The 14,039-nt window shown below is 30.5% G+C and overlaps 1 protein-coding gene across 1 annotated transcript; it reads right to left on the reverse strand.

Annotated features, from left to right (window-relative positions):
* Positions 1-1,316: 1,316 nt before the first annotated feature.
* Positions 1,317-13,750, reverse strand: LOC126748269 (epidermal growth factor-like protein). The gene is made up of 7 exons (XM_050457381.1): positions 13,406-13,750; positions 13,182-13,239; positions 5,619-5,774; positions 5,363-5,562; positions 2,004-2,149; positions 1,746-1,952; positions 1,317-1,597 (listed from the first exon to the last, which is right to left on the reverse strand). Exons 1-7 carry the CDS (start codon positions 13,543-13,545, stop codon positions 1,434-1,436), a joined length of 1,071 nt encoding a protein of 356 aa, XP_050313338.1. The 5' UTR covers positions 13,546-13,750; the 3' UTR covers positions 1,317-1,433.
* Between the last annotated feature and the right edge of the window lie 289 nt (positions 13,751-14,039).

Raw genomic sequence — 14,039 nt, forward strand, 5'->3', positions numbered from 1 at the left:
TCTTTGTTGAAATCTATATACTTTGCTAGCAATCTGAAACAAAATTCTTTTGCAATATAAATATATTTTAAACAATTCTTGTAAATACCTCAAATTCTCTAAATGCATTATAAGAGCAGTTATCCAGCCTGAAAAGCTTCCCAACATTACCAAGGAATACACGGCAAAGAAAATGAGTATACATAGTACTTTCCGAGTGTCGAAAATTTTCACAAGGGTATTTGAAATTTTTCTTTCCAGATTCAGTAACTTTTTGCGGCATAGTTTTCCAAATGCGATAACAATTAAATTTCTATCCAGAACCAAAATACAAACACACGTCGGTTAAATTATAATAATTTCCAGTTTTCTGTATTTTTGTATGAAAATATAAAACCAAAAATTTCACTACAATTTCAATTAGGATAATTTTTGTCTTGGACTAAAAAATAAATTTAAGAGAAATTTCTATGTATAATAAACATATCAATATCCTTTCATTTACATAACTCTATCAAATAAAAATTAAGTTTTCATGAACTTTTACCTTCACTTTATGGTACTACCATTAAAACTGCTGAGACTACAATTCTGGTAAAGTTAATATATTTGTCCTGGCGCCTTCCCCATAACGTAACAATGGTTTTTAATGGCCAATATGCCCATTTACACAGTAAGTTCCATATAATATATGACATCTTTTCTCACCATTATATCAAGTTATATTGAAAGCTTCAACAAGAACTTAACATTTTTGGGAGTCACATGTTACTTCTAATAATTCAAAAAAAGGATTTTTCTAAACAAGTGTTTCCCAGGAGACATTCCGTAGAATATTGAAACTCATTTTAATATTTTAGAACCGAATTTCTACATTTCTTAGCTGTTTTAGTATCGACCCACATGTTGGGCGCCACAATTACCAAACGCTTGTAATAATTTTTAAATATTTTCTAGCGACAGTGGCACTATTTAATTAAATTCATACACGTCAATAAAAAATCTATATTTTAAGCATGTAGTGCTTTTCGGTATCAACCCACATGTTGGGCACCCGAGTTTAACACTTGTTTCAAAATGAAACAAAATTTAAATGTAGTTTTATAGGGGCATTTTAAAGGTTCCATGGCGAATGAATATGTTAATTCTTGAAAAACATGTCCTGGCACCCTCTCTATACTGTAACAATGCTTTTTAATAGTCATTTACACAGAGGACTCCGTACTATATATTAGACTGTGATGTAACACTCTCCTCACCAATATATCAAGTGTACCGAAAAGATTCAATAAAAATTTTGGTAATTATAGATAGCACTAATTAAAATAAAATTACAATTTCAATTTTTAAACCTAATTATATTAAGCTCACTTTAAAAAAATAACTTGTTCTTAACATGTTATTTTCAACTTATATAACCTATTTAGATAATAAAAGTGTAATGCATAATGTATTCAATGTCCCTCCAGTACCTCCTCGGGGATCAAATCCAAATGAAGCTCAGAAAGTGATCTTCTCACTCTCCTAATACACCTGTTGCTCCCTTTAAACTCCTTTATAAATCCTGGGTTGCAAATGCAGAAATTTGGTGCTGAGCATACCCCATTTTCACAGCCATCTGGAAATAAGTAAATCTATCATTAATCGCTAAAAACAATATTAGAAACAGTATACTTAATGACTCTTTTAGAGTTTATACCAGGCTTGTCACATTATTAGTGGTCTACAGAACATTATAACTTTCTTTATTTAACAAATAAAATTACCTTGACAGAATGCTACACATTTACGTCCTCCAGTTCCAGGAGCCTCAGTGTATCCCTTCTTGCAAGCACAAGTTTCCGGTGCAACACAGTCTGCGTTCAAGCAAGTACTGGAGCAGTGAGGTACACATTGTGTTCCAGTTCTATCCAAGTTCCATCCAGGTTTGCAAGTGCACATGTTCGGAGCAGAGCAAACTCCATTAAGGCAACCTAGAAATTTTTTGTTTCAATTTGCTCTTTTATAATATTGCTTTTTTATACCTCTTGGACAGTCAGCTTCACATTTGTTTCCTTTTAAGATGTAGCCAGGTAGGCAAGAACATTTGTTTGGTCCAACACAAGTTCCATGTCCGCAACCACCCTCACAGTGATACTCGCACTTATTTGTTTCTCTGTTCACTTCAAAACTGCAAAGGAATATATTGTCAGTCTAAAATCAATGCGTTAAGATGAAGTATCAAAAGACTGAAGAACTGAAGAAAGATTTGTGATTAGTTATTAGAGATGCAACCATATGCTTCCATTTACAGAATCAAAAATAAAAAGTGAATTTGTAAGTTCATGGGAATTTAAAGATCATACTGAAGGTGTCTTCAGAATTCAAACCATGAGCTAACGTGTGGTCACTAGATCGATGTCCTCTTCAGGGTCAGATTAATGATTTTGAGATAGATCCATGGATCTTGAATTTAGATCCTAGAGTCCAGGGATTTGAACGGATTTTTCTCATTCATTAAATTTTTTTTGGACTCTTTGGACTAATTTAATGCAAAATAAGCGAATCAGATATCCAAGGATACTGTAATATTAGAAAACTATGAAAAATATAATGCCATATCATTCAATGTTAAAATCCTAAACACTATAAGGGTCGATGACCAAGTCCGAGCGAATAATTAACAAATAGAGTGTTATCAATCGGTAAAAGATATGATAATGCACTAGAGATTGAATAAAGAAGAACACAGCTGCGGTTCTAAAGATCCTCATGAAAAATCAAGAATCAAACGCCTTCCAGAGTTTAAATCAATGAAATCAATCTATTTTAAATGTAGTTAAATGGGCGCATTCTAAGGATTCCATGTCCAATAGATCTATAAATTCTCAAAAGAACTTGAAACTTTTGGGTTTTAGCCCCACGTTGGGCGCCACAATTACTAAATATATGGTTTACAGATTGTCTTGTAACTTCATTTTTAGGAATTTAAGTTCATATTGAAGGTGACTTCAGAATTTAAACCATGCGCTGACGTTTTGTAACTAGATCAATATTGTCTTTAGAGTCCAGGGATTTGATAGGATTTTTAACATTACCTAATTTTCTTTTGACTCTTTGGACTAATTTAATGCAAGAATCATTATCAACTGTAGCTCAATAAGAATATGAAATATCCAATGATACTATAATATCAAAGAATCTACAACAAATATAATTCAATATCATTCAATTTTAAAACCATACAGAATATAAACGTCTGATCAAGTTGATCAAATCTGATCGGATAATTAGCAGATGGAGTGAATCAATCGCTGAAGCATATGATAACGCATTAGAGATCGAATAAAAGACAGAGCTATGGTTCTAATGAACATCATCAAAAACCAAAAATCAAACGTTTTCCACAGTTAGGTTATTTAAATCAATGTAAATCAATTTAAGTGTAATTTTATGGGCGCATTTTTGGAATTCTACGACCAATGGATCTTTAGTTCTCAAAAAACTTTAAAATTTTTGGGTTTTAGCCCCACGTTGGGCGCCACAAACACCAATTTGTTCAGAACTTTAATAATTCAAAACTAATTATTTTGGCTAACAGGTGTTTCTCCGGGCAGATTTCGAATTATTGAAGATTCCCCAGATTATTGAAGCTCATTACTTAAGAAGAACATTCTTACTAAAAATTTAAATTCTTAAAGTAATAGATATCAGACGATTTTTGCCAATTTCTAAATTTCTAAGCTGTTAAAACTTTTAAGTATAGACCCACATGTTGGGCGCCAAAATTATCAAACGTGACCATATCATAATTTCAAATAACCAGGATATTACATTTTGAAAACGAGAATATATGGTTGAAAAATCTGGTTTGTGACTTCATTCATAGGAATTTAAGAAGATCTTACTAAAGGTGTCTTCAGAATTAAAACCATGAGCTGAGCAGGTGTCGTTACTAGACCAACCTCCTCTCTAGGGCCAGATTACTAGTCTTGAGATGGTTCATTGTATCTAGGATTTATATTCAGAGGATTTATATTCATATGATTTATATTAGAATCCAGGGATTTAGTAGAATTGTTATCATTAATTAATTTTCTGGACCATTTGGACTAATTTAATGCTGCTCAGAATAAAATGTTGGTATATTTAATATATTGAAAGAACTCGTGCATTATCTCAAAGAGACCTACGTAACTAGAGAAAAAATAACAACTCTAAGTCTCAGTCTCAAAATATCTTTTTATGTGTCAATCAGGTTACATGTTTCGCTAATAATGCCTCTGATGATGCTTTATTAGCGAAACATGTAACCTGATTGACACATAAAAAGATATTTCGAGACTGAGACTTAGAGTTGTTATTTTTTTTATATTTAATATATCCTGGCGCCTTCAGTATAATGTTCTTAAAACCCGTTATAGCTATTTTCACAGTGTGTTCCGTACTATATATAACAGCTATTCTCACCATTATATCAAGTTATATCGGAGAGCTTTAACAAAATATATTAAGAATAATTTATAAATGAATAGATAGCAGTGATTAAAATAAGATTACAATTTTAGTTATTAAACCTAATATTAAGCTCGGTTTTAGAAAATAACGTTTTCTTGAAAAAATATTTTAAACTTCTATTTAAATAATAAGAAGTGTAATATATATTGTATTCAATGTCTCTCCAATAAAGCTCAGAAAGTGATCTTCTCATTCTAGATAATATCTATAAACCGAATCTATATATTTCATAGCACTTAAAGCTTTTTAGTATCGACCCACGTGTTGGGCGCCACAATTACTAAAGGCCTGTAATATTTTTTTAAGTACCTTCTCGTGACAGTGGATATATTTAATGAAATTTACACACATCAGAAAAAAAATTCTACATTTTGAGCGCGTAGTGCTATTTGGTATCGACCCACATGTTGAGTGTATAAGTTTAATTGAATCTTTGTTTCATGGGGGTATTTTAAGGACTCCATAGCGAATGAATATGTTAATTCTTGAAAAGTATTACCAATTTTGGGAATTATGTATAAGAGCCACTTTGTGGTACAACCAATTTTAAATTAAAAAATGGCGATTTTATATTTTTTCTCCTGAACGAATGTTTCTCGGAGCTGATTATTTGAAGCACAAAAATCTTATTTAAAATGAGAAAAATAATTTAAAAGAATTAATGCTTGGTTTAGTGCTCATTGCGCGACTTAAGAACATTAATCTTAACAATGATTGCTTGAACATAACATTTCGGGACCAAATCACATCTACATTTTTATCTCTTTGTGCTACTCGATGTCATCCCATACGTTGGGCGCCACAATAATTACTTTTTAAATTAACTGGTAATAGATTATTCCTCTTCCACGTTAATTTTGTTAAAATAAATAAAAATATTTCTTACCCTGGGTTGCAAGTACAAGTTTCTGGTCCAGTACATTTACCGCCAGCGCCACATCCTCCAGAACAAACTGGTGTACAATATTTACCATCAGGACTCAGGGCGTGTCCGTAATTGCAATCGCATGTTCCACGGTTGGTGCACACCCCGTTTAAGCAGCCAATTGGGCAAGTTGGAATGCATTTGTTTTTTTCTTCTTTGCTCTAAAGGGTGAATTACTATTTATGCGTTTTTCTTTTAATAATAAAATTTAGCGTACCATAATATATCCCCTTTTACAAACACACACATTAGGGGCTGTGCAGTTGCCATTTTCACACCCGTTCTCACAAATCGGTTGGCAGTGGATGAAGGTGTGGGGTATCCTTTCATAGCCGGAACAACAAATTTCGATTTTTGTTAGGTCTGGTCTAGACTAGAAGAAATTATTTAATTAAATCATTTACTTTCTCCAAATTAGTTACTTAATAATTTAGGATTTATATAGGGAGGACATAAAGTTTACTTTACTTTACCTAACTTCTGTCGATACTTTTCTGATAACATTTTTCAAGATTTAAGTTTGGTATTATGAGACTAATGAGTTTTCTAATTAAATGGTGGGTTATGTGATTTTAAAGGCCTTTGCTATCGTATTTAATAGCCCCTCAATTTTGAAAACTCGCTTATAATAATGGCGGCCATATATGCATTTAAAATTAAATATAACGTAAATTACGTATTAAAAAATTAAATACAAAATTAGTCCATTCAACAATTAATGACTATAATCTGAGGGTCTGAATAATTGTTATAAAAGACCCTTAAAATAAATGTCACATGACATGATTTCATAGAGATCGAACACGTAAATATCCTGAAATATCTATGAATAATCTAGACATATAAATCCTTAACTTACAACCAAATTTTGTCTTCGAATTGATTAACAGGAACTCCTCTTTAATATTCTTTGTCTTAAAAAAAAGAGTCACTCGTAAGGTTTATTAAAAAATAGTTTCAAAGTATTACTACATTTATTAATATATTAGTATATTTTTTTAGGAAAATTTAGTGGAATTACAGTGATAAAACGTACATTCTAAATTTGCATAATTACGATGGCAATTCTGTTAGCGTAACGTATTATGTACAATAAGAAATATAAAATATTATTATATAAATTTACCATAAAATCTAGGAAAATATGATTTTTTGGGGTAAGTTTTTTAAATATATTATTTGATATTACATAAACTTATGTATGTAAATTTACATAGTTGATGTGTTACTACATATATAACTTTTGATATTAAAAGCTTTCCTTAAGGAAGTTGAAGTATGGTACTAATAATAAAATATCTTAAATTAATCTTAAATTAAGCATACACAAAAAATAAAAATATGAAATGTGTAAAATCTGTTAATATATTATATGAAGTTACATCAACTTATTTGCTAGATAAAAAAATAAATGTAATTTTAAGAAATAAAATATCTTCTTAAAGAATAAACCCATCAGATTATTAGAAAAAAAAGTTCAAAGAAGAATAAAAAATTAATATAAAATTTATATTTACACGTATTTTTGACTCACCAGTAACTATTTAAAAAAATATAAATGAGTGTAAATACTTGCATTTTGATTATTGATGATTGAGATTTACTCACATATATCATCAATATCATAAAGTACCTGTATGTAAAGAGCCAGAAGCTAGCATAAGTACAGTTTATAGCATAACTTTAAAAATATTTAATACTAGGTATACACAAATTGTACTATTAATACGGTTAAAAAATGGAACAAAATGCTATGCTTTATCAAAGATTATACACTATAACGCACATATTCTATATTTGAATGGATTCAGCCTGAAGGTCTCTTAATATACGACACACCTTCACAGTAAATCCGTAGTGCATAGCCTTTGATATATCATAGGATACAATTCTCGTACAATTTTGTTAATGCAAAATTGTCTAGTTATGTAGCCTCTGATAAATCATAGCATATTATTTCAATAAAATTTCTTTTTTGTAAAAATATACCAAAAACAAGTTATGCGTGGCCAGAGGCTGTGCATCACTATAAAAAAAACTTGATTGATATGCTACATGTAAGAAAACACCGAGTTTTAATTAAATTATGATTTAATAAAATGAAAAATCTTAAAATAAAGCAGAACAAATTTCTCTTCAGAAATAACGCGTCGCAGACGCTGTCTAAAATTCGAATGTCCCCTTTTTTTTTAATAGCAAAACTCTTACTTAAAACTTAAAACTAACACAGACACTCCGCATCCATAAATCGTCATCATAAAAAGTCCCATAATGTCAAATAAATAAGGCTAATGGCTCGGGTGACGATTTCATGAAGAGGGCCCTATTGAGTTTCGAATCTAGCTGGTCTGGCACGGAATATATTCTCACATACATAATACCACCATGAATCTGTGGTACATAGCCTTTCATATATCATAGCATGTAACTTCAGTAAAAAAAATGCCTCGTTTATAAAAATGTAGTATAATTATAAAACTATTTAAAACGTGAATAATGCAGTAACAAAGTTGTACTAAAATTATATGCTATTGGTATGTATATTGTATACAGTGCTTTCATTTCAAAACGATCCACCCTTAATAACTTTCTCAAAAAAAAAAAAAAAAAAAAAAAAAAAAAAAAAAAAACACGTCAAATGAATATGAATCACGTGCTATGAATGCTAGTTATACAGGGGGACGTTTAATTATGCATTTTCTGAAGTTCTGTCAATCACCTCCTCACCTCCAGCTAACCTCACTTTAATATGTCAAATGGGAACCCCAATCGTGTGATACATCATAGTAAGCAGCGTAAAATTCTCTATTCAACGGTACCAAAAAAAATTAAATCGGTAAATGTGTAAGCAAATAGTTAGCGAAAATGTCTAGAAATAATAAATATTTTATTTACGCCAAACTTTGGTATGTCAAATGGCTACCCCATGGTGTGATACTTTATATGTTGCTTATGTGTGATATTATTTTAAAGGGCATTCATTATGCTATCAATGGTTGTAAAAAAAATAAAATTGATTGACCAAGAAGCAATTAAAGTGTAAATCGGTAGGAAATAATTTTCCTTTATGGAGCTCAAGATCGGTGTGATCGCAGAACATTTTCGCGAGAGCATTTAATGAAAGGTATCAAGATAAAAACGTGAGCCATAAATAGGTATTAGAATTGATACGAAAATTTGAAGAGACGGGATCGATTTGCAATAAGAAAAAATATGAAAATAGAGTTGTCGATAAAGCATGCCAAGTTGAAGTACTAGGACAATTTGCTATGGATCCAAATTTGTCTATACCAAAGGCCGCAAAACTAATATTAACGCAATATTTCCACTGCTTCCGTACATAAAATTAAAAAAAAAAATAAGTTCTTTCCTTATAAAATTCATATTCTTCATGAATTCTAGAAGAGAAGATGATTTTGATAGGAGAATTCAATTTTGTGAAGTGATGTGCCAGCGAATTGACGACGATCCCCATTTATTCAAGAACATTTGCTTCAGTGACGAATCGACCTTTTTTTTAAATGGCCTGGTGACCAGACATAACTGTAGATACTGGGATAATGAAAATCCGCATGTTTTTCGGGAAGGCCATACCCAATATCCCCAAAAAATTAATGTTTGGGCAGGAATTTATGGGAATGAAATAATCGGGCCATTTTTTTTGGAAGAAAATTTGACTGGCGAAATTTATTTAAACCTTTTAGAAAATGCAATATACCCTTCCATCATCCAATCTATGGAAAATCAAGTAGATCAACAAGGTGCTATATTATTGAATGAAAATAATATACATTTTCAGCAGGATGGAGCTCCCGCGCACTACACTTTGGTAGTTCGAGAGTGGCTTGATGAAAATTTTCGAGAAAAGTGGATTGGCAGACGTGGTGCAATCAAATGGCCTACGCGGTCTCCGGACCTAACCCCACTAGACTTTTTTCTTTGGGGCTACTTGAAAAGCAAAGTTTATAGAACCCCACCTGAGAGTATTGAGAATTTAAAAAATAGAATATTTCAAGAATGCAGAGAAATTAGCAGGCAGACCCTTGCCAATGTTCGTAAGGAGTTTGAAAATAGGCTTTTTTATTGTCTTGCTAATAACGGCGCGCATTTTGAACATTTAATAAAATTAATTTGTTAAACTAATTAAATTTGTTTCTCTACCCTACCGATTTACACTTTAATTGCTTCTTGGTCAATCAATTTTATTTTTTTTACAACCATTGATAGCATAATGAATGCACTTTAAATAATGTATCACACCATGGGGTAGCCATTTGACATACCAAAGTTTGGCGTAAATAAAATATTCATTATTTCTAGACATTTCCGCTAACTATTTGCTTACACATTTACCGATCTCATTTTTTATGATACCGTTGAATAGAGAATTTTACGCTCCTTACTATGATGTATCACACAATGGGGGTTCCCATTTGACATAATAAAGTGAGGTTAGCTGGAGGTGAGGAGGTGATTGACAGAACTTCAGTAAATGCATAATTAAACGCCCCCCTGTATATCTAATTTGACGTGTTTTGAAATGAAAGCACTGTATACATCTCATTGATGTAAATATAATTTGGTTGTATTGTTAAGATATTTTTTTTTGCCTCTTTAAATCTAATTTAGCCAGGGTTATTTAATTGTTAAATTAAAACCTATATACCAAGTCTTTCTTAGTTTTCTTTCATTTATAAAAAAAAACGAAGTGGCGCCCTCTTATTTAATAGTTATAATCAAGTTTATATTCTTTAATAGCCAGTCATAAGTGAACCTTTGAACAATCCCAAGCCTCCAATAATTCTAAGCTACCGTCTGCAAACTCTTGGCAAAATAGTAATACTGTAAAGTTAACGCCACAAGCTATGCATAAGCTGTTTATAGTATAACTGTAAACATATTTAACCCTTGGTCTACACTACACACACTGTACTATTAATACGATTAACAAAATTGAACAAAATGCTATGCTCTATCAAAGATTATACACTATAACGCACATATTCTATATTTGAATGGATTCAGTGTGAAGGTCTCTTAATATACGACACACCTTCACAGTAAATCCGTAGTGCATAGCCTTTGATATATCATAGCATATAACTTCAGTACAATTTGTTAATGCATTATTAAAAAATGCCTCGTTTATAAAAATTTAGTATAATAACAAAACTATTTAAAACGTGGATAATGCAGTAACAAAGTTGTACTAGAATTATATGCTATGGTATGTATATTGTTGTGCACCATGATTCATTAAGAACATTTTTTATACAGATGCATAGGGTGTTTTTAGTACATTTTTACTTGGATAATGCATTAACAAGATTATACTAGAATTATATGATATAATACAACATAAATAAGTAATTATATTAAATTTGCTATGAATGCTAAACATTTGAAAAATTTTAAAACTATTTGCGTAATTAATAAACGTTCATCTAAAAGCAGTTTACATGCAATGAAAATTTAGATATGACTATATGTAATGTGGATTCTATAAGATTTAAATGTAAACCATATGAAAAATACGTATTTATTAATATTGAATTGCATTGGATAAAATTAATTCTTAATCAAAAGTAAAAGTTTATGTAAACACAAGAATATATGAGATCTTAGAATTTATATGTAATTTTCAGTGTGTTTTATCTACTATGTTGTAGATCACATAAATTAAATTAATTATAAATGTAAAAATACATTGTAAATTCATGTTTGATGTTATTAAATGTAATTTTCTGTAACCTTTTAATGTACTTTTACATACTATATAAAAATACGTATTTCCCAATGTTTAAAATCAAAATGAGCAAAAGTAACAGAAGTTTATGTAAACAGAAAAATTTATGAACTCTCGGAGTTTGTCTGTTAGTTTCATTGTATCTTTATTTACTGTGCGATAAATGAAATAAATAAAAGTAATTATGTATAATTATATTGTCAATCTATTAGTATATACTCAAATTTGTACTAATAAATAGCTCAAAATAGAGATCTCTGGAAGACGACCATCAACATAACTATTGAATACTAGATTGCCCAAATTGTACTGAAATTGTATGGTATACCTTATGCGAGACTATACATCACTAAGAAATTTTTTCCTTTAAAACACATTCACTATTTAGCCTAGCCCCTGACCACGCATAACTCGTTTTAGTTTTACTATCAATAAATTATCGGTTAATGCATTAACAAAATTGTACTCAAACTTATTTTCTGTATTATGAGAGGCTACACACCACAGATGTAAATAGCTCCGCACAGCTCCGTGCTCCATGCGGAGCTATTTACATCTGTGCTACACACCATACATTGTGTATTTATAGTTGTACACCATGCACAATTTCTTTTTAGTACAATTTTAAAAAGAGTCAATTAGTATATAATTTGTACATTAATAGAACATTGATGGTAACAAAATTGTTGTACTGGAATTATATGTTATGTCTAATCAGAGACTATGGATTACCAGGCAGTTTTTACCAACACATATTTTATATTTAGAAGGATCAGAATAAATGTTTCTTAGTCATGTATAACTTCTGGCTACGCATTAACTGTTTTTAGTACAATTAAAAAAATATTTAACATCTTGATATTATGTTATGGATTACCAGGATTACTTATATATTAATGGATTACCTATATATTATACTATGGATTACCAGGCAGTTTTTACCAACACATATTTTATATTTAGAAGGATCAGAATAAATGTTTCTTAGTCATGTATAACTTCTGGCTACGCATTAACTGTTTTAAGTACAATTAAGAAAATATTTAACATCTTGATAAATAAAATTGTACTAATTTGTTCACGATCAACGTATGATTTTCGTATTCTAAGACCTACCTAACGTGAGAAACTTTAAAATGCTAAATTACTAAATTTTGAGAAACGAAAACTCCATGATAATTTGAGTTTTACTTTCAGAATCCTTTGTTAATATTTAGGCTGTGAAAAAATTGGAATATTAGACTTAGCGATCACACTTTAAAATTAAAGAAACAGAATTATTGAACAAAAATACGTTTCGAGTGTTCGATGTTTGGATTTCGCTTCCCATAGATGTTACTACTGCTCCCTCTGTAAACTATTTTTAAAATCGTCCGGAAAAATTGGATATGTTTAGTGTTTGAATTTCAAAACTGACATTTCAAGATTTAAAAAATTATGGTAAAGCTTACTTTAGATTATAGAGCAATACAGAATAAAAATTCTTGACTTTTATTACCCCCTATCAAAATATACGCAACACCACGCAATTTTTCGCCGCACATTCTTAATTTAAATGGAGTTCTTGGATAATGCATTGCTAAAATTGTACTAGAATGATATGCTATGATCAAATGGTACCACAAATTTATTATGAGGGTTTTTTTAATGTTAGTACATAAATTGTTTTAAGTAGATTTTCTTAATGTAAATAGAGTTAGTGTGTAGATTTCTTAGTGATGCATTTTTACAAACAATTAATTCTTAGATAATTCAATAATAAAATTGTACTGAAATTATATGCTTTGTTTTATCAAAGGCCACGTACTATACATTCTATATAGCCAGCCTCTAGCCACACATAATTTCTTTTTAGTACAATTTCAAAAACACTAAATTAGTACACAATTCGTACAATTATAGAACATTGACGGTACCTTATTGTGCTATTGTTATTATATAGTTGACTAAATTATTTAGAAAAATATTTGGCCTAAGTAAATAAATATTTACCATCATAATTAAAACTGAATATGCCATTTATATACTACTTACACCATTTCCTCGTGGCAAACCGGAAGCTCTATCTTCAGGCGCTATGATATCAATTGTCCTAGAAAAGAATGTTAATATTAATGCGGTCATGCGTAATCTATGGGGAATAACCATTTACTTTATGGTTATCTAATTCTAAATATTTTTTTATAATTCTAAGATTCGGATTATATGGTTTAAGCATTATTTTTATGACTATATAACTTAATGAAAAAAGTACTTACGGTACTTCCAAGACGCATACTCCAGTCCTAGAACTGTTACGGTGTCCACCGATTTGAGTCACGTTCCTGTGCTGACTCAGTACTGGTACATAACTTATGCAAAATATCATTAATAAAAAACCGACTCGAATGTTCTCCATGTTTTACACCTGATTAAGTCAAATTGAAACTAATTATAAGCTTATTTTTAAAATGGGCTTGACCAACACTTTTATATTGTCTAGAATGCAGAAAATAGATCTCAAAGAGTTTTCGTAACGCGCACCTCTTACTGACAACAGTAGCGGCGGTTCATTCACAACTAAAAATGTTCTAAGCGGATTTCTTTTATCGGTTTTTCGAAGATAAATCATTAAAGTGTTATGTTATTTAACAGTATTATGTTTGTCTGTGTGGGTTTATTCAAATTATCGGGAGGTCAAGGTATCGGTAACACCATTAGCATCATAAGTTGATAAAACTTGTTTTGATGTATTTATTTAGATATAGGGTGTGTCAACATTTGTTTGTTGAAAGAAAAAATAGCAATTAAACTAACCAGGTTTGAAGCTGGAACGAACTGAGAGAATAATAAGTTCTAAGTACAGTCCTGTCTATGTTGTCATAGACGTAGTGTTAAGCTACGTTTCCACTG

The sequence above is a fragment of the Anthonomus grandis genome, chromosome 22, assembly GCF_022605725.1.
Source record: "Anthonomus grandis grandis chromosome 22, icAntGran1.3, whole genome shotgun sequence".
Taxonomy (NCBI): Eukaryota; Metazoa; Arthropoda; class Insecta; order Coleoptera; family Curculionidae; genus Anthonomus; species Anthonomus grandis.

Coding starts and splice junctions, on each gene's coding strand:
- LOC126748269 (XM_050457381.1), bottom strand. CDS start 13,545: ATGGAGAACATTCGAGTCGGTTTTTTATTAATGATATTTTGCATAAGT. Junction 5,775..13,181: donor GTTTGCCACGAGGAAATGGT/GTAAGTAGTATA, acceptor AATTTCTTCTAG/TCTAGACCAGACCTAACAAA. Junction 1,953..2,003: donor TGAAGCTGACTGTCCAAGAG/GTATAAAAAAGC, acceptor AAAAATTTCTAG/GTTGCCTTAATGGAGTTTGC.